General features: G+C 44.4%; 1 protein-coding gene across 2 annotated transcripts; it reads right to left on the minus strand.

Annotated features, from left to right (window-relative positions):
* Window positions 1–388: 388 nt before the first annotated feature.
* On the minus strand, window positions 389–21,862 carry pom121 (POM121 transmembrane nucleoporin). Of its 2 annotated transcripts, none has more exons than XM_072446984.1 (13): window positions 21,278–21,862; window positions 20,385–20,585; window positions 18,936–19,085; window positions 15,362–15,442; window positions 13,979–14,147; window positions 13,529–13,614; window positions 13,349–13,425; window positions 9,406–9,521; window positions 9,165–9,264; window positions 5,934–6,413; window positions 3,599–5,074; window positions 3,383–3,475; window positions 389–954 (listed from the first exon to the last, which is right to left on the minus strand). In XM_072446984.1, exons 1-13 carry the CDS (start codon window positions 21,826–21,828, stop codon window positions 857–859), a joined length of 3,678 nt encoding a protein of 1,225 aa, XP_072303085.1. In that variant the 5' UTR covers window positions 21,829–21,862; the 3' UTR covers window positions 389–856. The 2 variants fall into 2 exon arrangements, with proteins under 2 accessions (XP_072303085.1, XP_072303084.1); XM_072446983.1 differs by having other exon boundaries at window positions 9,165–9,267.
* Window positions 21,863–22,056: the final 194 nt, after the last annotated feature.

The raw sequence follows: 22,056 nt of genomic DNA on the forward strand, positions 1-22,056 counted from the left end.
TGGGCCTTACAAAAATAAATTGATTTGATTTGATTTGACAATAGAAGGTTCTACTGTCCTGGAGATGAGACAGAAATAAGGTAGTAAGTAAAAGTTGTATTATAACCTGCCTTTGCATTGCAGTTTAACATGTTTATGTCATTTAAACATGCTATATATTGTGTACACTGAACACACTTCAGAGTAAATTGTTGGAGTTTTTTAAGTTTATTTTTTTCTTCAAATATTTTTGATTTCGCCCTCTAAGTGAATGCAAACTTCTGCTTTTACAAAACGGGAAATCAAGAAGCGTTGGAGCCCGATTCATTCTCTTTCACATCTGGAATAAATGAGAGATTCGTGTGCAAACCTGATCATCAATATTAGACACACAAGACCATCTGTAATACAGGATGTTCAGAAAAATATTTATTTACATAAAAAATATTTATGCACATAATTTATCTACAACCTTAACCAAAGAGGGAGCTTTATGTTAAGGACTGAGCCATCTAAGCAGTTTGACACAGTTCTGTCAAAGAGGTGGACATCAATGATCAACACTGACCATCACTGCCGTCGTCCAATGCAAATGTTGCTGGACAGGGCCAGTTAAACACAGTGTGCCCAGGTAGTAATGGCCACATTAAAACATTAAAAATCATAAAAAAACACCAAGATACTTTTTTTTAACTTAATGAACAATGATTCCATCTGAACAGCAGGTTCAGTATAATACAGCTCTGGTCCTTTAGGGGCGCTGCTGAAACTTGTGGACTCTGCAGGGGGCCCTTGGGCCCCGCAGAGCATTGTCCAGGTCCTGTGCTCAGGTAGTTTGTGTGCAGGACAATGGGGTCAGAGAGGCAGCTAAAGTCTGTTACTTCTTCCGAGTGTGTGGTCGTCGAGCCTGGAGCCTCTGTCGTGAGGCGGATTTAGAACCAGCACCGATGGAGAAGGAGGGCGTGACCGGTGAGCCTGGAAGACACAGGAAAACCATGTTAGATATTGTAACATGTAACATTATTGCATTACTGAAATAAATGTTCTCCACCACAAACTGACAGCTACCAGAAGCATCTTGATGACTGACACAAATGCTATCCATCTATTGAGTCCATGGCTTTTGTGTGGCCAAAGTCGTTCTAAAATTGAGAGGGACGGCAACGTCGAGCCCGGTCATCAGAGCAGCAACAGGACAGTCTCACGTGATAGTGCTTTGTCTCCTGGCTGCCAGTTTCTCCAACAGTCTACATTTCCTCGTGAATAATGAGCACTTTGACCTTGTGTTATGAAAAAAAAAAACTAATTTTTCCAAGACATTTCCCTCCAAACATGTGATTTTGAGGTCCTCCACTGGGATGTACAAACACTTTCCCACTCTTGATCGGTCAAAGCAAGGTTACCTTCTGTTTTTTTTTTCATATATAGTTAGAAGAGGAGCTGAAAACATTCTTTCATCTGATTTGAGCTGAAAATAAAGTCATTTTTCAGACTCCTTTTTCTTTTGATAGTCTTTGGGTTTTGATTCAGACGCTACTGTTTTACCCTTGCTATATAAATCTTGAAATTGTTTTATTCCACTCAAACAGCCAGTTGGGGATGGAAATTCAGGACGTTTGGAATAGATATAGAAAATATGGAAATGTGTGCAAAACATTCATTTTTGTAGTAGAAACAATTCAGTTGCATCACAAACGATACAACAGATTCTGTTCTACAATGTTACACTCCTGGACAAATGAGGGATTGAACAATTCATTTTTATATTTTAAATCCTTAAACTTGACTTATGGGATCAGAGTCATTTTCTAGATCAGGGGTGTCAAACTCATTTGAGCCGCGGGCCGAATTTGGACGCTCAGGCTGGGTCGCAGGCCGAACATAACGTAAAACATAAAACTATTAAAAATATAAGAAATAAATAGCTTTATATAGCCTACGCTGTTTTGAAGCAATTACTGGATCGATTAAAAAAAATTACAAAATGTTTGTTCTCATAAACTGAAATGTATTTAGAAAAACAAGTGTTCGGCGGGCCGGATTAAAACGTCTAGCGGGCTGGATTTGGCCCGCGGAGCAGAGTTTGACAACTATGTTCTAGATCTTTCTTTATAGTTAAGAAAAGGATAGTTTTTCTCCAAGATTGGTGATAGCTCTTTATGGAGGATTCAGTTTGTATCCAGACATTGGACCAATATCATGAAGGAAATGTGTCACATTAGGTGTGGTCATTTCTTTGGGTGTGGTCATTTATTTGGGTGTAGTAGGACATCTGCATAGCAGGTAATTTAATGCTCTGTCCCATTAGTTGAGACACCATGAATGGTTTCCAATTGTCTAATATATTGGGCCAATTATTCCAAGCAAACAACAAACAAAAGGGAGGACCAAGCACAACCCTGCCCCGGCTCTTTCCAAAGTCAGTCCAGTGACAGTCAGTCCGTCAAGTGACATTTCATTTTGAAACCAATACCGATGGTAAGCAACTTGATTGCGATTAATGCAACGTTATCATGATATATTGTGTAATTTTAAGTGCCTATGACAGGTTGGACTACTCATAACTCACACTAAAATGCAGTTAGGATAAATACATTAAAATGTATCCAAACATCATAAAACATTTATCCCAGAAAATATTTTTTTTTCGGTTTATAATTTTACTTCCTGGTTGTAATTGACATCACACTAGGAAATTACCCAGCACCCCTGAGCCAAAGCTCATCCGGACTAAGCGGTAACAGGAGCATTTTCCTTGGGCGGGTCCATTTTGCTAAATTTCCTACTTTAAAGCTGGCGTAAAGAGGCTGTATGTGGCCGCTGGAGTGGGATGTGCACTGTGTGCATGATGTTTGCAGTCATGCCTCATATGCAGGTAATGACATAAGTGAGCAATATTTATGTTTTTTAATTTGTTCCCAAAATTTAAAAAAGTTTAGAATAAGAACAAGCCTTTGAGTGTTGTTTCATATAATCCACCTATTTGTTTTTGTGCAACGTGGAAAGCACGCTTTCATCCCGGGGACTAACCCAAGACTAAACCAGGTCCAGAACCAGGAAGCGCTGAGCACAGAATGTGTTGTCGGCAGTACTTTAGAAAAACAAATCGATAATAATTTATTTTATTTATATTGTAGAAAATCAATCATCTAAGTGCGGCGGATCCGTAAACCAAGTCATAAAATAACTAAGGCCTAACATACAAATAAACTATTCTAAAATCACACAATGTGATTTCCAGATTTTTTCCCCCCGTTTCTCACAGTGGACTTACAATCCACAATTTCAGGCCCTCCCATAATTTGAAGTGTTCAAATACTTAATTTCCTCACTGTTTGTGCTCCACCTATAAAAACAATCTCACCAGAACACAGGACAACAAGACAACAAGAACAAATATTACCAAAAGGAGCAGCATTGAAGTTCTGGCCTAGAGTTGCTGGACTTCCAAAGGGGATAGGAGCAGGAGTCTGCAAAAACGTAGGGGCCGGGGTTCCTGAAAGATAAAAGCAGCATCACATCAGGCTGTGGCCCCACGTGGGGGAGCAATGAGTAAATTGATGCATGTGTGTGCCACCTTCCTGCTGGAGATGGGACATGTCATGTGTGCACAACTTACCAAAAGCTGGTTTGTCTGAGTTGGCGGCACCAAAGCTGAACGCTCCCATCTGGGGGGCCGTGTTGTTGACTGGCGTCCCAAACTGGGGAGGTGCTGCAGCCCCAAACTTGAATGGAGTTGAGGGCTGTGCGTTGGGGGCAGCAGACTGCGGAGCAGTACTGCCAAACGTGAAGGTGTTTGAGCTCTGAGGGGCCACCTCAGTCCCAAAGCCTGGGGCCACGGTTGTGGTGCTACCAAAGGAGAAGGAGGGCTTAGACAGAGTCCCAAAGGAGAGGGCTGTGCTGGGGGCCACTCCCAGAGCAGATGGAGCAGTCTGTGAAGCTGGAGTTGAGGATGCTGCTCCAAAAGTGAACGGTTTGGCAGGTTCTGTTGAAGAAATGAAACTGGGCTGGACCGAGCTGGACTCCAAGGACGACTTCCCAAAAGTGAACGTAGATGTGGTGGTCCCAAAGCTGTTAGACTGAGAAGACATGGTGCTGCCAAAAGTGGGAGGAGCCTGTGAAGACATGGTGCTCCCAAAAGTGGGAGGAGCCTGTGTAGACATGGTGCTGCCAAAAGTGGGAGGAGCCTGTGAAGACATGGTGCTCCCAAAAGTGGGAGGAGCCTGTGTAGACATGGTGCTCCCAAAAGTGGGAGGAGCCTGTGTTGACATGGTGCTCCCAAAAGTGGGAGGAGCCTGTGTAGACATGGTGCTTCCAAACGTGGGAGGAGCCTGTGTTGACATGGTAATCCCAAAAGTGGGAGGAGCTTGTGTGGGCATGGTGCTCCCAAACGTGGGAGGAGCCTGTGTGGACGCAGTGCTGCCAAAAGTGGGAGGAGCCTGTGTAGACTTTGAGCCCCCAAAAGCGTGAGGAGCCTGTATGGAGGTGATCCCGTAAGGGGGAGGGTCTTGTGTGGTGGTGGTCCCATAAGGGGGAGGAGCTTGTGTGGTGGTGGTCCCAAACATTAGAGGGGCCGGTGTGGTGGTGGTCCCAAAGCCTTCAAATGTGTTGGTGCTGCTGAGTGGGGCCTGTACAAAGCTCAGCCCACTCTGAGAGGAGCTGGGCGGGTTGGACACCTGCAGCGAGCTCCCAGACGAGCTCCCAAACATGGCCCCACTGACAGGCATGGTGCTGGGGGAGAACACAGAGGCTGTGGTGGTGCTACTGGAGCTGCTGAACATACCGGCTGTAGAGACTGAGGAGGAGGCTGGGGTCGACACACCACTCTCAGGAGTCAAGCCAAAAATGGGTTTAAAGTTCTGGAGTGGTTTGGGATCATCGGCTGTGCTGGTGTAGGTGAAGATCGGTTTGAAGGAGGTCAACTGAGAGGGGGTAACAGTAGCAGCAGTGGATGCACTGGAAGGAGCTGCAGCAGGAGCTGCAGCAGGAGCTGAAGCAGGAGCAGGAGCTGAAGGCTGCTGAGACGATACCAGGGATGTGGAGACGGGAGGGACCTGCTGGACCACAGCGGACTGGGCCTGAGCCGACACAGTCACTGTACAGAAGAGAACAACTGTGAAAATATGCTAGGAGTCCATTGTAGAAAAAGCTTCAGTTGTAGTCATCTGGACTCAGTTAGAAAAAATAGACGTTTCGACTCTCATCCAAGAGTCATTGTCAATAAGAGAATTTAGGTCGAGAACTCTGATATTTATACTATTCTGTGGTAAGTCCAACCCATTGGGCGGAGCCTTCCTGAAGTGGAAAGAGTTGTTTGTTTCAACAGAAACTTACACTCTTTGTGTGTCTACTGAGCCTATTCAGACCTTTAATGGACTATTAGTCTCCCCTTTGTCTTTGGTTTGTCTGAGTACCTGATTAGCATCTAAATGTCCTGGTCCTCTACTTCTCCAGGGGTTCAGTATCCCATTATAAACCACAGGAAGGTTGAATCTTAGCCCTCCATTTCTGTTTAAAGAAGGTCTTTCTTTTTTAACAAAAATAGCTTCCTCAACTCCTCTTTCAATCTTTTCTCCTGCTTAAAATCTTCACCTCACCGTCTTCAAACGAGTGATTAGAGGCTTCAAGATGAAGATGCACGGCGCTCTGTGGTCCTGAACTTGTATTTCTTCTGTGCTGATAGTGTCTCCTGTGCAGAGGCTGTTTAGTCTCACTATGTAACGTTCTTTACAACTTCCTTTGCATTGGATAGAATAAACTACATTGCTCTGTTTTTGAGTCGGCAACTTGTCCTTAGGGTGAACCAGTTTTTGTCTTAAAGTGTTTCCTGGTTTAAAATAAACAGGGACTTCATGTTGTCTAAAAATTCTCTGCAGTAGGAGTCCATTAACTTTCCATGTATGTGCCTGTGTAGTCAGGCAGTGGTTAAATGTGCACAAACAGAAAATACCGACCTGTGGCTGTGACCGGCGCAGGACTCTTCCTCTTCAGAGACTCAAGCAGAATGTTGAGCTGAGCTGGACCGCGCTCTGCACTGCTGCCACCCGCTGCCTCCAGGCTGCCACCCGCAGAGGCACCCAGGCTGCCACCCGCTGCCTCCGCAGAGGCACCCAGGCTGCCACCCGCAGCCACCGCAGAGGCACCCAGGCTGCCACCCGCAGCCACCGCAGAGGCACCCAGGCTGCCACCCGCAGCCTCCGCAGCGGCACCCAGGCTGCCACCCGCAGCCTCCGCAGCGGCACCCAGGCTGCCACCCGCAGAGGCACCCAGGCTGCCACCCGCAGAGGCACCCAGGCTGCCACCCGCAGAAGCATCCAGGCTGCTACTGGTGGTCCTGGCTGAGGCGCTCAGGAAGCCGCTCAGAGTAACTGGGGTGCTAAGGGTTTCACTGGAGCCAATAGATGAGGGAAGACTGGAGGAGGCGGGCTCAGGAGCTACACAAAAACATAAGATTAGTTTAAAATCAATAAACCATTGATCTGCTTTTAATCCAAGATTAAGGGTGAGCAGAAGACAGCATTGAATATTGCCTCGCTGTAAGGTGGCCCAAAAGTGCAACATAAATTTACATTTATAAAAAAAAGGGCCAGGGCTGGGCGATATGGAAACAATATAAATGGAATTTTCTCATATTGATCAATCTCGATTTTTAATTGTTTTAGCCTGGTATTTAGTAATTATTTCATGCACATAAACTATATAAACTTTTAATCTTATTCAACTTTGTACCTCCAAAGTCTGACTGCTCAAAACCACATGTTTTTACTGACAGAGGATTGACCTTTCAAAACCCAACTCAAAAACCCCTCCCAAATAATTGACGATCTCACATGACTCAGAATCAGAAAAAGGTTTATTGCCGTTGCCAATGAACAGAATTCACATAGAAACATGTGAACATAGGAACTTGCTTTGGTGATTCGGTGCAACATAAAACAATGAACAATGATTAAACAACCTATACAAAATCAAGCATGGGTATGCATTAAAGAGAAACAATTTAAATCTAATAAAGGATAAAAATCAAGCCAACTATGTACACAAATTACAATGTAAAATTTACAGTTGAAGTGCAGAAAGTGAACACTGCAGTGAGTGATTTAATTATGGTTAAAGTGACAGTGTTTAAGAAGTGTTCATGAGTCCAACTGCAGAGGGAAAGAAACTGTTCTTGTGACGGGAGGTTCTGGTCCGGATGGACCGTAGCCTCCTGCCTGAGGGGAGTGGCTCAAATAGTCAGTGTCCAGGGAGAGAGGGGCGGCTGTGATCCAACCTGCTCGTCCCAGAGCCCTGGAGACGTACAGGTCCTGCAGAGATGGAAGTCCACAGCCAAACACCTTCTCAGCAGAGGGTAGTCTCTATTTGTCCCTGGCTGTGGCTCCAGTGTACCACACAGTGATGGAGGAGGTGGGGATGGACTCTATGATGGCCGTGTAGAACTGCACCATCATCTCCTCTGGCAGCTTGGCTTTCCTCAGCTGCTGCAGGAAGTACATCCTCTGCTGGTTCTTCTTGATGAGGAGCTGATGGTGGGCTCCCACTTGAGATCCCAGATGATGGTGGTGCTGAGAAAGAGGAGGGAGTCCACAGTGGAGATGAGGGAGTCTGAGATGGTGAGGGGGGGCTGGGACTTTCCTTAAGTCCACGATCATCTCAATGTTTTTCTGGGCGTTGAACTCAACACTGCACCAGGACATCAGCCACTCCACCTCCTGTAGACGGACTCATCCCCGTCTGAGATGAGCCCGATGAGGGTGGTGTCGTCCGCAAACTTAATTGGTTTAACAGAGTTGTGGCTGGAGGTGCAGCAGTTTGTGTACAGGGAGAAGAGCAGAGGAGAAAGTACACAGCCCTGTGGAGCTCCTGTGCTGATAGTCCGAGTGTCTGAGACATTCTTCCCCAGCCGCACACACTGCCTCCGATCCGTCAGGAAGTCAGTGCTCCACCTGCAGGTGGAATCGGGCACGTTGAGCTGGGAGAGCTTGTCCTGGAGCAGAGCAGGAGGATGGTGTTGAATGCAGAGCTCAAGTCCACAAACAGGATCCTGGTGTAGGTTCCCGGGGAGTCCAGATGCTGCAGGGTGAAGTGGAGAGCCAGGTTGATGGTGTCGTCCACAGACCTGTTGCCTCTGTAGGCGAACTGCAGGGGGTCCAGCTGGGGGGAGGTGAAGGACTTGAGGTGTGGCAAGACCAGGCGCTCAAATGACTTCATGACTACAGACGTCAGAGCCACAGGTCTGTAGTCATTAAGTCCTCACAGAATAGAATATATGACGTCACAGTGTCCGTGTCCTCATCCAAACTGTCTGTGGCAGCTCTGAAAACCTCCCAGTCTGTAATGTCCAAACACACATGTAGCTCCTCCTCCACTGCCTCGTTGGTCCACCTCTTAGAAGTCCTTACTACAGGTTTACAGAGCTTCAGCCTCTGTCTGTACGTGGGGATCAGGTCAACCATGACGTGGTCTGATGAGCCCAGTGCGGCTCGGCCCACGGTGCGGAAGGCGTTGCTGACTATTGTGTAGCAGTGATCCAGCGTGTTCTGATCTCTGGTCGGGACTTTAATAAACTTTCTGTACTTTGGTAGTTTGTGGCTGAGATTCCCCTTGCTAAAATCACCCAGGATAATACACATGAAGTCTGGGAAGGTCTGCTCTGCACTCCTGATCTGCTTCGCGAGCATGCGCTCCGCCTCCTGCGTGCACGTGCTTGCCGGGATGTAAACAGCAGCCAGAATAAACGAGACAAACTCATGCGTCTCTAAAAGACCTGAGTCTCCTCAGGAAGTAGAGCCCACTCTGGCTCTTCCACCGAACTCCTCCTCCACTGCGCATGTGCACTAGACGCGTCGGATGCGTGTCTGCTGGAGAGTGTATTTTTCAGACGAGCGTCCGAGGCGTCCGCCTTCAAATGTGCAGGGCAAATTTGACGCCCCGATCTGAACACACTATGAGTTCCTGTGATGGTTAAATATGTATTTTTGGGTGTTTAAAGTGTCCGTCGTTGCCTCCTGCTGGCTTAAAAAAAGAAAAGAAAAAAATAATTGGCCATGTGAAATATATATATTATTTTTAATCACCATCACCCCTGTGAAAAAGACCATGTTTTCTTCAACATGTGGCACAAGGTAGAGCTGGACGTGTGTGCAGGGGAAGTGAGAGGAGAAGGGCTGTGCAGCGGGACTTACCAGGTGTCTCCAGGATATTGTGGATCTTGCTGAGAGTGCGGAGTTTCTCCTCATCCAGGTCCTTGACTGTGACGATGTAGCCTAGTTCTGGAGGGGGAGGCTGCTAACAGGCACGCGCACACACACACACACACATACATACAGACACACATACAGACACACACACACACACATACACTTGTATCACCACACCACATGAGAACTGCTGTGGTCTCCAGGCCAGGACCGTATCTGTTCTTACCAGAGTGAGGCTTTCGTCTCTGGTGATCAGCTGGATCTTGCGCTTTCGATTCCCACCGCTCCCTGTGCGTTCTGTGGTGCTTGTGCCAGGCTCCGCAGGAGGAGACGAGGATGCATCTGGAATATTCAAAACAGTGTATTAATACTGGTAAAACTGGACCACAAATAAATTTAATTTGGACGAAAACAGATGTTCGTCTATAGGGCAGATAAAAATTCCACTGCGTCCTTTGTGGCCTCAAGAGTAATCGGTTTACCAAAATACAAAGGCTAAGGAATAAGAGCCTGGTAATCATTATGAAAATTCAACAGTGCAATAGTGTGAGGAGTAGGCTTGAAGACCTTTAGCCAGTCAATCAGTCAATTGTGTCTTAGTCAGCCAAATGCTTGATTATTTGACTCTTTTATTAGGCCTTTTTATGTAGAGTTTGCATGTTTCTCCGTGTGACTAAAATTATTGAGGGGTCTGAAAATCGAAGGTGCATTTCCACTGTGAGAGTCAGTATCCAGACATCACATTGTATGATTTGTTTTATTTGTATGATACAAAACAGTATTTGAACACCTGAAAAAAAAAAAAAAGATCAGAGTTGATATTTGGCCTTTGTTTACAATTAGAGGTCAAACGTTCCCTGTAGTTCTTGCCCAGGTTTGCACTCTGCAGCAGGGACTTTGGCCACTCCTCCACAGAGATCCTCTCTAGATCCTTCAGGTTTCAAGGCCGTCGCTGAGCAACACTGAGTTTAAGCTGGCCAGGCTACTCCAAAACCTTGATATGCTTCTTATGGAGCCACTCCTTGGTTCTCCTGGCTGTTTGCTTCAAGTCATTGTCATGTTGGAAGACCCAGCCACGCCCCATCTTCAACGCTCTGACTGAGGGAAGGAGGTTCTTGCCCAAAAATCCCACAATACTAGAGCCCCATTCATTCTCTCCTTGTTACAGAGCAGTCGTCCTGTCCCCTGTGCAGAAAAGCCCCCCAATGCATGATGTTTCCACCCCCATGCTTCACAGTTGGGATGGTGTTCTTGTTCTCATCCTTCTTTTTCCTCCAAACACGGAGAGTGGAGTTTATACCAAAATCTGACCCCATGACTTTCTCCCATGATCCTCTGGATCATCCTGATGGTCATTGGCAAACTTCAGACAGGCCTGAACATGTGCTGACTTAAGCAGAGGAACCTTCTGTGCGATGCATGATTTTAAACCATGAAGGCGTAGTGTATTACCATAGTAACCTTTAAAACTGTGGTCCCAGCTCTCTTCAGGTCATTGACTAGCTCCTCCTGTAGTTCTGGGCTGATTCCTCACCTTTCTTATCATTATTGATCCCCCACAAGGTGAGATCTAGCATGGAGCCACAGCCCAAAGGAGATTGACCTCTTCCAACAGATGATCTTTCTTCACAAGCTGCTCGCTAATTGCCCCGTAGCCCTTTCCAGCCTTGTGGAGGTCTACACTATAGTCTCTGGTGTCTTTGACAGCCCTTTGGTCTTGCCCATGGCAGTAGTTGGAGTCTGACTGATTGTGGGGTGGGCAGGGGTCTTTATGCATCTAATGAGCTCAAACAGGAGTTGGAGCTCATCAGATGCAAGTGGAGCAGAGGTGGACTTTTTAAAGGCAGACTAACGGGTCTTTAAGAACCAGAATCCTTGCCGATTGGCAGGTGTTCAAATACTTATGTAAATGCAGCAAAAACATACAAATAAACTAATCTAAAAATCATACAATGTGATTTTCGGATTTTGTATTCTTTTAGATTCCGTATCTCACAGTGGAAATGCACCTACAATGAACATTTCAGACCCTCCATAATTTCTATGTGGGAGAACTTGCAAAATTATAGGGTGTTATTTTACTCACTGTGTGTTATATCTGCTGCTGCTTGTAAATAAGGTCCATCCAAAGTCCATTTAAAATCATACAATTGTTATCATTTGAGAAATAATTACACCCGGCAACCCATTTATTGGTTTATTGGCAGGTGTTTAAATACTTATTTGCCGAAATAACATCCAAATAAATTATTTAAAAATCATATAATCATACACTGATTTCTGGATTTGTTTGTTTGGATTCTGTGAGAATTTCACGTGGGAGAACTTGCAAAATCGTATGGTGTTCAATAGGTCTGCAACAATTAATCGATTAAACACATTATAAAAAACTTTGATTATTATCATTATTATTATTATTGCCACGATGATTCGTTTAATTAATATTTTGATTAAAAAACATGCGACTCTGTGGCGTGCAGAGCACACAGAACAACTTGTAGCGCTTTTGTTTCACAGAGCTTGTTCTGTGTGGACCTGCAGCAACTAAAGCACAACAGAGAGAGCGGCGTGTTCTTAACTGACAAGTGTGATTGGAAAGCAGAGTTTAGTTGAGTGAAAGAGCAGTGTTTTGAGCTGTAACTCGGTGTGCTGTTCACTTGAGCCTCCGTGTCTTCGCCCCGCCTTCGCGGACATTCGCGGTCCTCCGTGCTCTTTCACACAACAAATCTACTTTTCCCAGGCACAATTGTGAGTTTAAAATCCGCCGCTCTCTCCTCTGTTGCGCCCATACATCCATGGAAACAGCACGGAGGATCGCAATTATGAAACAAAGTCAAAGTCAGAAAGAGTTCCAGCTCAAAACACCAGGATCACTGACCTCACTCAATATTGTGTTTTACAAGTTTCTTATAATGAATTCATAGCCACTGTAACTGTCCACAAACAGTCTGGTAACAAGTTAATTAGTCCTTTATATATATTCTTTATATACAAATGGAACAGTTTGGACTGAAGTGAAATGTTGCTGTTTTGGGGACAAACTCGTGTGAAACTTATATGAATGTGTTATTTTAAGCAGACACTCACAAATAATGTTTATTTAAAAAAATATTCAATATGCTTTTAAATGGTCTACAGCAGGGGTGGGCAAACTACGGCCTGCGGGCCACATCCGGCCCGCAGCGCCTTTCAATCCGGCCTGCCAAGCTTGTCCAAGTAATATAAAAAAAAAAAAAATTGCCCTCAAGCATCTGTCTGCACTTGTATCCTTAATAAATATGACGTGTAATGAAATAATAGATTCAATAGCCTACATTTGACAGAAAAGTTATATTTTATTTGATATTTAATTTTTGGGATTTTTTTTTCCACACCAATGATGGCGGGCCGGCCCTCCGCTACTTGCCTGGATTCGAATATGGCCCTTGGAGGAAAATAATTGTCCACCCAAGAATCGATAGCTGCATCCCTATATCATTAAATTTATAAGATTATTCCAGTGCCACACCGTGCACCTTTCTAGTCGAGTAATTGATGCCCAGGGCAGGTCTTTAGTTGGGCCTGACAGATATGGATTTATTTGGAGCAGATACTGATGAAGATGTTAAGGGACTCAGAAAGGCAAATTAAAATTATACTTAATCGATGTTTACAGTTATGAGTTCAGTGCGCTTGCCTCATAAGAGAATACAGGACATTGCTCTAGAGGCCATGAGCAGCACCCATCAAATATGTTCATGGAAGGAATTGCCTGTGACTGTACAACGCCATAAAAGCTAAGGTTACTCATAAATAAGGTGCATTAAAGCAGTTCATGTGAAAACAAACGTCTACTGTGTTAATTCATGCGCATTTTGGTTAGTAAAATCTAAAAGCGTGATTCTCTATTAAGCCTGAACATTGATCCAGGCTGCCTTCATTAGCTCTTGCTGAAGAGTCTGACTGCTAATACTGTATTTAGTGAAACTCTTTTTAAACTGAAGTATGGCTGAAAGGCCCAGTTACTTCGAATAATCTAAAACATTGGCACAAAACCAGTGAAATGTTAGCAAATGTTTTGTGAGATTCCAAAATTGGCAAATTTAAAAATCAACCAAATGATAAATTTCAGTCAGCCAAGAATGTCTTTAGTGGACTCCAGCCCTTGTGGGGAGGAGCTCCACACTCACCCAGCACAAGCATCTGTCCTGAGGTTCTGTCGGGCTTCACAGACGGCTTAGGGCTGGGACACTTCTGCTCCTCTTCTCTGCAAAAACAAATCAACAGTCAGAATGAATGTCTCTCATACTCAACAGAAACACTGATCAAACCCGTCTTTAGAGGAGTGCTTGCTTGGTTTTGATGCATACCTGGCCCTTTTGGAGCTGCCCTCTGGAGTGTGAGGGCGCGACGCTCCGGGGCTGGACAGAACCGACGGGGCCCACGGCCTCTTCTGCTAAAACACAAAGGGCACACGGGTGTTATACACTTACGCACACTTACATTAGGTTGATGATTATGTCTTTTAAAAGTCTCAATGAAAAATAGAAATAATCATTTGACTAGTCGACTAATCAAAGAATGTATTGCAGATGTTTCAAGCCGGAGTCAGAAGGTTTCACAGTGCCAAGAAAAAACAACATGTTGATACCATCTGCCTTATTGATACAATATAGAAATATTTCATTAAACTAGGTACAGACACATTTGCCATCTTCATATTGCTTTATATTTGAATAGAATGTGTGCTATTCTACTGTGGTTATTATTAATATACAAAAGATCACTTTGAAATACAGAAGAGCAGCAGCGTGCAGTACCTGTCCCAGTCCCTTGGAGGAGCTGTAGGAGCTGGTGATGGGGTTCCTCCTGGAGCTGGGGGTCCCTCTGAAGGTGGGGGCTCCGCTGGACGAGCTCACAGAGGAGGTGCGTGAGCGCTTCACCTGCTCCTCTGACGACACGGTCAGCGCTCTCTTCAGATTGCCCGGCCTGGTCACAAACAGGTCCACTGATTAAAACAACTGGAAACTCTTATTTAGTAAGTCATCATTTTCTAATGTCCCACATTTGTAACATAAATGTGCGAAAGTGACTTAGTGACTTTCTCAAAGTCTAATAACTGACATAATACATAAAAAACTTACAATGAGCTATATAAGCTTACATTTATATTATCCAATTCATTTGCAGCCATATTTTGTTTTTAAAATGATTAATTTGCTATATTTATCCTCCAGATACCATGACATCCTTGTAAGTGACAGTTTATCAGCTCACAGCTGATTCTCATGTTTCACTTTTGTTTTCTGCATCCATGGACAGATGATGGGACAGATGATGGGACAGATGATGGGACAGATGATGGGACAGATGATGGGACAGATGATGGACAGATGATGGACAGATGATGCTTTAACCTTTATGGAGGAGGATTCTGGCAGATTGGACAGTATTTTTGTTTGGCTGCATCTTCTGGCTGGATTCTAACCACGCCACATTTACTGGTGGTTTCTGGAGCGAGGAGGATGAGATTTACAGATTTAAGTGTTGATCATGTCAGACTGACGTGGATTTACACACAGCACGCAGACTTATATAAGGGTCACTCTGGACCCTCAGTTCTTTATCTGTGAGCTGATACACTGGGATTTGTTTGGGTCAATGTAGGCTTATGTTTAACATGCTGCGGTTTGTGGAGAACGCTCAGTCGTGGCCCCCTGCGCTGTCACGTCAGTGCTGGGTATTTATTGACGAGATTCATTTAAAGTCTGTCTGCTCGAGACGGAGCAGAGTCTGAAGGCAGGAGACGAGAACGTTTTCTTGAAGGCAGAGGGTGTGAAAACATGAAATAGTTCATCATTAAATTGTTCAATTACACCAGGCATGTGTGTGAAACCTGATTAAAATGTAACATGCGGTTACTGCAGTCACTTGAGCCCTTCTGTGGGGTCTAGTACTGCAATAGTGCAGTTACTGCGACAGCCCTAAATGGGAGGTTCTTTACCTTGCTGTCTGAATATTTTAAATAATGCCAAGTAAACATGGGGTTGTGGCCTCACATTCTATACGGGATTATTCCAAATGCATGAATTACTCAAAACAACTCTAAGATAATGCGGAGGGAACATCACTGGGACATGTTTAGAAGTCCATAGTCAGTTTAGCAGAATATATGTCTTCAGTAATCCCAGAGTGTCACTCACTTTGGGATGAGCTGCGTGGACGTTCCATTGGGCAGCAGAGACTCAAAGGCAGACTGAGCACTTCCTCCACTGTCATTACGCCTGCAAACACACAAGGACACCACGTGGTTACATGGACTATACTGCTACATCCAGTGTCCTGCTCTTGGGTTTTTCTTGAATTTAAAACTATTAAACAAACACAAGTAATGGAACAGGACCAAAAGAAAACACAGGAGATAAAACATAATTGAATAAAAAAGGAGGAAGATATCCAAAGCATTTTCCAAATGCTGAAGTGAGAGCAGCTAAAGCCTGCGCAAGTCATGTTCGGTTCTCTCCAACATCTGCGGACACTAAGACCTGCACAAAGTCTGGCATCCAAGGGATGTTACGGTAGCAATGTTACGGTTAATCATGATTAATAGCAAAAGGAAGGGAACACTTATATTTTCTTTTTTATGTTTAAACTTTCAAAGATTCCTGTGAGATGTGTGTTTTTAGAACAATCAACCTGCCTACGCTTTAATACAGCTGATCATTTTAAAAATACATAATACATAAATAAAAATAAAATATAATGGCCACAAACAGAGCTTAACCTGTTACCATCCACCTACTTGGCCCTGTGCACAATGGTTGGACTCAAATGGCATTGCTTATTAAAAGAGAATCTTACAGACCTCATGCAAGTGTGACGCATCATTAGAAAGCTTAGGCCTTATAGTTTATGCAGATGTGCACATGAACACTGTCTCGCCTGAATATTGTCAATTTGTAATGGTCCTGAGCATGACATACTTCATTGTGTTTATGCTGTTCACTGTACATGATGTTTATCTTGTTGACAACAACTGTGTAAAGTTTCAGATCTCTGGGAACAGGCATTTTGGTGCTGTTGACCTTTGTATCAAAAAGTATATTCGGAACAAGTGATCCAAATACAGCGATCCCTCGCTATAACGCGGTTCACTTTCCGCGGTCTCGCTGCTTCGCAGATTTGCATCGTACATTGTGTTCTGCATTCTGATTGGCTAAACAGTCTCTCCGCGTCTTCTCTACCTGTGTGTCAATAACGTTATGGATTAATATGTACATGTACGTAAAACCGCTTGCCAAATTGATGTTTGCGAGGCCGGTGAGAGCGCGCGTGTGAGCTGCGGGACACGCCGGTGAGAGCGTTAGGTTAGTGAGCTCCGGGAGAGAGCGGTGAGAGTACAGTACAAACGTTTATACAGTACTTTTATTTGTTAAACAAATGCTTGGGCCTGTAAAAAGGTTTTGTTCCTTGCTTTCAATGTTTCATGGAGTATTTCATTGTATAATAACTGTAAAAAAATAAAGGTTTCTACTTCGCAGATTTCGACTCCCGCGGGTTCTTCTTGGAACGTAACCCCCACGATAAACGAGGGATCACTGTATGTGCCAACTGTGCCAAACTGTTTTATTATAATTTTAGCTCCTCTATGATCATAAAACATACATTTTGATGTTTTGTAGGCCACTAATACCTATTATAACTGCTAAAAACAATGTATGTGAAAATGTGTATATTTACCCATGAATTTCCCATATATATATATATATATATATATATATATATATATATATATATATATATATATATATATATATATATATATATATATATATATATATATATATATATATATATATATATATATATATATATATATATATATATATATATATATATATATATATATATATATATATATATATATATATATATATATATATATATATATATATATATATATATATATATAGTATTGGTATAATAATACATATATCTAACAAAATGCATGTCCAAAAGGCTAATAAAATCAGAAAACGTGATGCGTAAAATCTAGTCACCTCCTGCCGAAAAATCTAGGCTATGACAGTCTTTACACGCGTGAATATAGTGGATAATATGTCAATCAAAGTCTGCTACGCCGCTAGCATGCAGCGCTATGTGGATGTCAACAGTGGAACCATGATGTGTGTCGGAAGCGGCGCATTTTTTTTTGCGGCGGCTGTAGCAAACAAACCCGTGGACAGAAAAAATGGTGGAGGGTCTCATTCTGTAGCTAACAGTCTGAAGAAAAGATCGATGCCAAACACAATCTTATAAGTCAAACAGGTCATTTGTCATGGACGGAGAAATGCGCCGGACGAGCCGGACGAAAAGCACGAGCCAGAGAAGAAAACTGTTTACTTGACAATATCTCGAAATCGGAAAACTTCAGGAAAAATACAAGTGGATATTGTTTTTCAATGATTCCTTATGGACAGACTGAGTACAAGGATGTACAGAATTAAAGCCGTTTCTTCCGTCATAAACAGCAAACAGGACATGCGTTTGTAAAAGTTGAGACTTTCCCACAAACTATTGGCAATTGCTTCTTGGGGCATATTATTCAATCAATGACATATTCGTTTTGTTGAGAAAATAAGCTTTAAATGATGTATAACTTGCTGGTATTGACCACGGAAATAAAAGTGATGATGCAAGAGAATATTTGAGATATGGAAAATGCGCGCCGGCGCGCAGGTGCATGGTAACAGGTTAATGGCACTGTAAGAGCCATATGTGGGTTTGTGCACGCGCACGACTCTACGGCGTAGGGGGCGGCACTAGGGGGTGTGTGTATTCATTAGTGAGAACGCTCACTGTGTGTTTGGCTTGGATAATGGCGGCGGGGTGAGCACGGGGAAGACTTTTGTTGACCGTTTATATTATCGTTACGTTACCTTTTTGTTATATTACCGTTATCGTTCTACGCCTTGTTCAACATTAATCGTTCCATCTCACCAGAAAGAGAGTTCAGGAATCGTTGTTGTGTTCCAAGCGTGTGTCATCTAAATGAAAGTAAAGCTTTTCTGTGTACTTGTGGAACAATAAAGTAACCTGGCATGTGCACCTGTCTGTGACCCGTGCACCTGTCTGTGACCCGTGCACCTGTCTGTGACCCGTGCACCTGTCTGTGACCCGTGCACCTGTCTGTGACCCGTGCTTAGCCCACCGCGGCTTTGGTTTGGATGCGATCGCCACAATAGGCACCTCATTGTAGCTCTTTTACGTCTCATCAGTTATTAGTGAGATGATCTCCATGGTAATGCTCAGGGGCTTGAGGAAGTAATTTTCCTTCCGTTCATGCCAACAACAAACACATTTGTGAAGAATAAAACAGCGTTTAAGATGACGCCCTCTCTTCTTCGAGCTTGTGAATTCTGTGGCTCCACTTCCGGCTCACGCTGGGCGGCCATTTAAAAGCACTTAGTTGTGTGGCTTATTGAGTTTTGTTACATCATTTCACTAACATATACAGTTTCCAATAAAAATATGTAAAATACGTTATCATTATTTTAAAATTACATTTTGCAAGTCATCTCACGAATCCCAGCTCATTCTCTGAGACCCGCACTTTGGGAACCATTGAACAACAGTGTTTGGTGTAGAATCTCAGACAGCAACTCTAACAAACTAGATTTAGATTAGACGGCTTCAGTCTCTTCTTTTGATGAAGAAAATGAATGTGTAAAAGCCACATTTCTTTCTCAGGGGGAAAGTGGTGGTAGCCCTTCATACCTCCTCTTGCTCCTCTGCTGGGCTGAGAGGCTGCCCTCCTCCTCGTCCACCTCCCTTTTGCGGCTCTCCTTCAGCACCTTCAGCACACTCTCTCTGGAGCAGGGGTCGGCTGTGGCGATGGGGAACACAGGGCTGCCCACTTGGTCCAAGCTGAAACCCATGTACACAGGAAACAGTTACCACATCTCATTTCTAAATCTTGCTTGCGCACTCCGCAGTGCGTGGGCCGCCCTCTGCCCCATACGAGACATTTATAAACCTTCCACTCTGCTCAAACTGAGACCCTCCTGTAAGTTCTGCACAAAGTCTGGAGACGTCACTCGTGGAGAGGAGCCGAAGTGAAGAGTTATTAGGAAATATTGGATTGAGTCAGAAAACACATCTATTAACCTAAAATGAAAATAAATTCAGAGATATGATGACATTCAAACAGAAGTTGGCTGATAAACAGAAGAGCCGTTTATTCCACTCATTCTGGACACACAGGACACACATGAAGCCGAGCACACTCCCTGCCTCTGCCCCTCCCCCTCTGATTATCGACTCATGCTTTGTTGAATCTCATTCATAAGTCACTTTGCACAGCTCTTTCATGGTGTTGTGGAGGTGTAACGAGGGCGTGACCTGATGTGTTCACGTGCACAGACCCCAGCGGCAGGTGGGATCTGTAAAGCACAAACTGCGTAGTGGACGCCGCACAGTTTTATAAATCAGGGGCCTCGCTATGTACATTCAGGGATGGTGGGGCGCCTAGAACCCAACTTCATCCCATATTTTAGGTAGCGCCATCATTAAAATACTACTTAATAAACAAGTTGTGTCAAATCGTCCAGTTTACATTTAAAATCTATGCGGACGCGCGTCTTGGGCGTCCAGTGTTTTTGCTGCACGTTTTGAGCATTTTTTGCAGCGTGAATCCTGCTTTGAGTTAAGTTAAATGTAAGGCTGACAAAATATGTAAAGGCTTTCATCCAGAGCAGGGAAATATATCAAATTATCAATAGTGGTGTGGCTGTGGTTTTCATTTAGAAAACCACATGCACAGTTCGAACATCAGGTTTAACATCATTTACAATATTCTGAGAACGCTGCGAAGGAAAATGGAACAAACTCTTGTGGGGCATTTTATTGTCCTTGTCTGACACCAACATCTCAACTAACACATTTAAAGAAGACATACTATGCTTTTGTTATTTAATATTTGACATTTTAATTCAAAGTATTGATCCAACAATGATGCAGTTTTTGACTTTGTTCTTTAGACACATTTACATTAAAAGAGGGTATTTTTTTTTTTTTTTTAGCATTTTCTAGGTTTCACAATAACAGATCCAGTACTGACTGAAATACCCTTGATTAACGTTTTAAAGCCATTTAACATTTCTGTTGGCTCAAAAAAATATCTTCCGATTATCTTTTTCAGAATAGGCCAATAAATAAGTGTGTTACCTGTGAGCGGCTTCGTCCGGCCGGGCGATCTTGACCGTCACTGGGCTGGACATAGAGTTTCGAGGGCTGAGGACATTCTTGTGTCTGAAGCTGTCCCACCTGAGCGGAGGCAGGACACCCACGGGAGAGCCCTCCTGCTGCTGGAGGGGGTAATGGCGCTGGGGTGTGATTGTGAACCTGGCCCCGGACCCCAGCGGCTCTCTGGGACACACACAGGGACAAGCATGAGTGAACCCAGCTGCTTTAACGGTGAGTATCTCTACAGTGATGATGACGTGAAGAGCTGGCCACAATCGGGAACATTCTAGTTGTAGTAGCATATGCAGTGTTTTCGTCAGTATTCATTTGGACGTTTGTCGCTCTTGTAGTTTTTTTTTTAGAATGACGAGTTTAAAGTTTCCCGTTTAGTTTACATTGCAGTTTGTCTGTTAGATCTCCAGGGCCAAACAGCGTGAGTGAGTGTGACCTCTTTTACCACGTCCACCACATCACACGGACTGCTTTAAGTGCGGTGCTGACTCGTACCACTTTGTTGTTGTTAAGGTGCATTTACTGCCACCTACTGTAGTTGTACATCTTCAGGGCAGATGTTTTACGCTATGCCATAAAAAGGGAGAGAGAAAACATTATTACTTGTTATTATTCGGTGTTTTCGTCTCCAACTGTACAGGATATGGATATGAATTACGCAGTCTCTCGCAAAAGTTTCTTGCCATTACACAGATTGTAGTTAGTTTGATTGACCGAATACTCAACTAAAAGCCTCAAGTGAAAAGCATCTCATTTAGGTTAGGGTTAATGAGAGACTGCGTGCCGCCCAGTTAGTGCCGGGGTCTGCTCTTCGCGGCTCGTCCGTTCACCTGGTCCTACGCGTGCGGGAAAGGTGCACTCACCCGGTGAAGCTGAGCCTGCGGTTCGGAGTGTACACCGCATAGTTGGGCTTGGCCAGGCCGTCTCGTAGCTGCTCCCGCGGGTTCCGTGCGGTCCGGGCTCGGAGAGAGTTGGCCGGCGGACTGTCGGCTTTGGAGATATAACTGCCCATGAGCAAGTCCCGCGGGCTGAACATAAGCGACTCACTGCTCAGAGCCTCCGCGCGATACGGACCGGTCTGTGCGAGCCTGTGGCCGTAGGGCTGCGCTGGTTCCCGGAACGGAGGCTTATTTTTGCCGCTGCTGTACCTTTCCAGCCTCCGAGGAGGCTCCAACACACCACTGCCGCCCCAAGCCGAGAGCCAGCGCCACAGCCCGGTCTGAAGACTCACTCTAGCCCGGGGATTCAGGCCTAAGCGCGCAGGAAGAGCTTCTTGGCCGTGGTATTGTAGAATAATATAAAGAAAGGCAAGAATGACAATGAAGAAGAGTAAAAGAGCCCAATAATAAAATGTTAGAAAGAGAATTCCTAGAGCAGAAAAGAGCGCTAAGTGTCTCCTACGCGCGGGGGACATGGCGGCCTGAGCCGGCGGAAAGAGAAGCAAGCAGTTCCGGTTAGCCCTCATGCTGGACTGTGCTGCAGAACACATGCGCCCCCTGCGGCTCTGGAGGGGAACAACAACATGCGCCACCTGCGGCTCTGGAGGGGAACAACAACATGCGCCCCCTGCGGCTCTGGAGGGAAACAACAACATGCGCCCCCTGCGGCTCTGGAGGGAAACAACAACATGCGCCTGGAAGAC

The sequence above is a fragment of the Eucyclogobius newberryi genome, unplaced genomic scaffold, assembly GCF_026437365.1.
Source record: "Eucyclogobius newberryi isolate DKJ021-1_F unplaced genomic scaffold, fEucNew1.0.hap1 SCAF_15, whole genome shotgun sequence".
Lineage (NCBI taxonomy): Eukaryota > Metazoa > Chordata > Actinopteri > Gobiiformes > Gobiidae > Eucyclogobius > Eucyclogobius newberryi.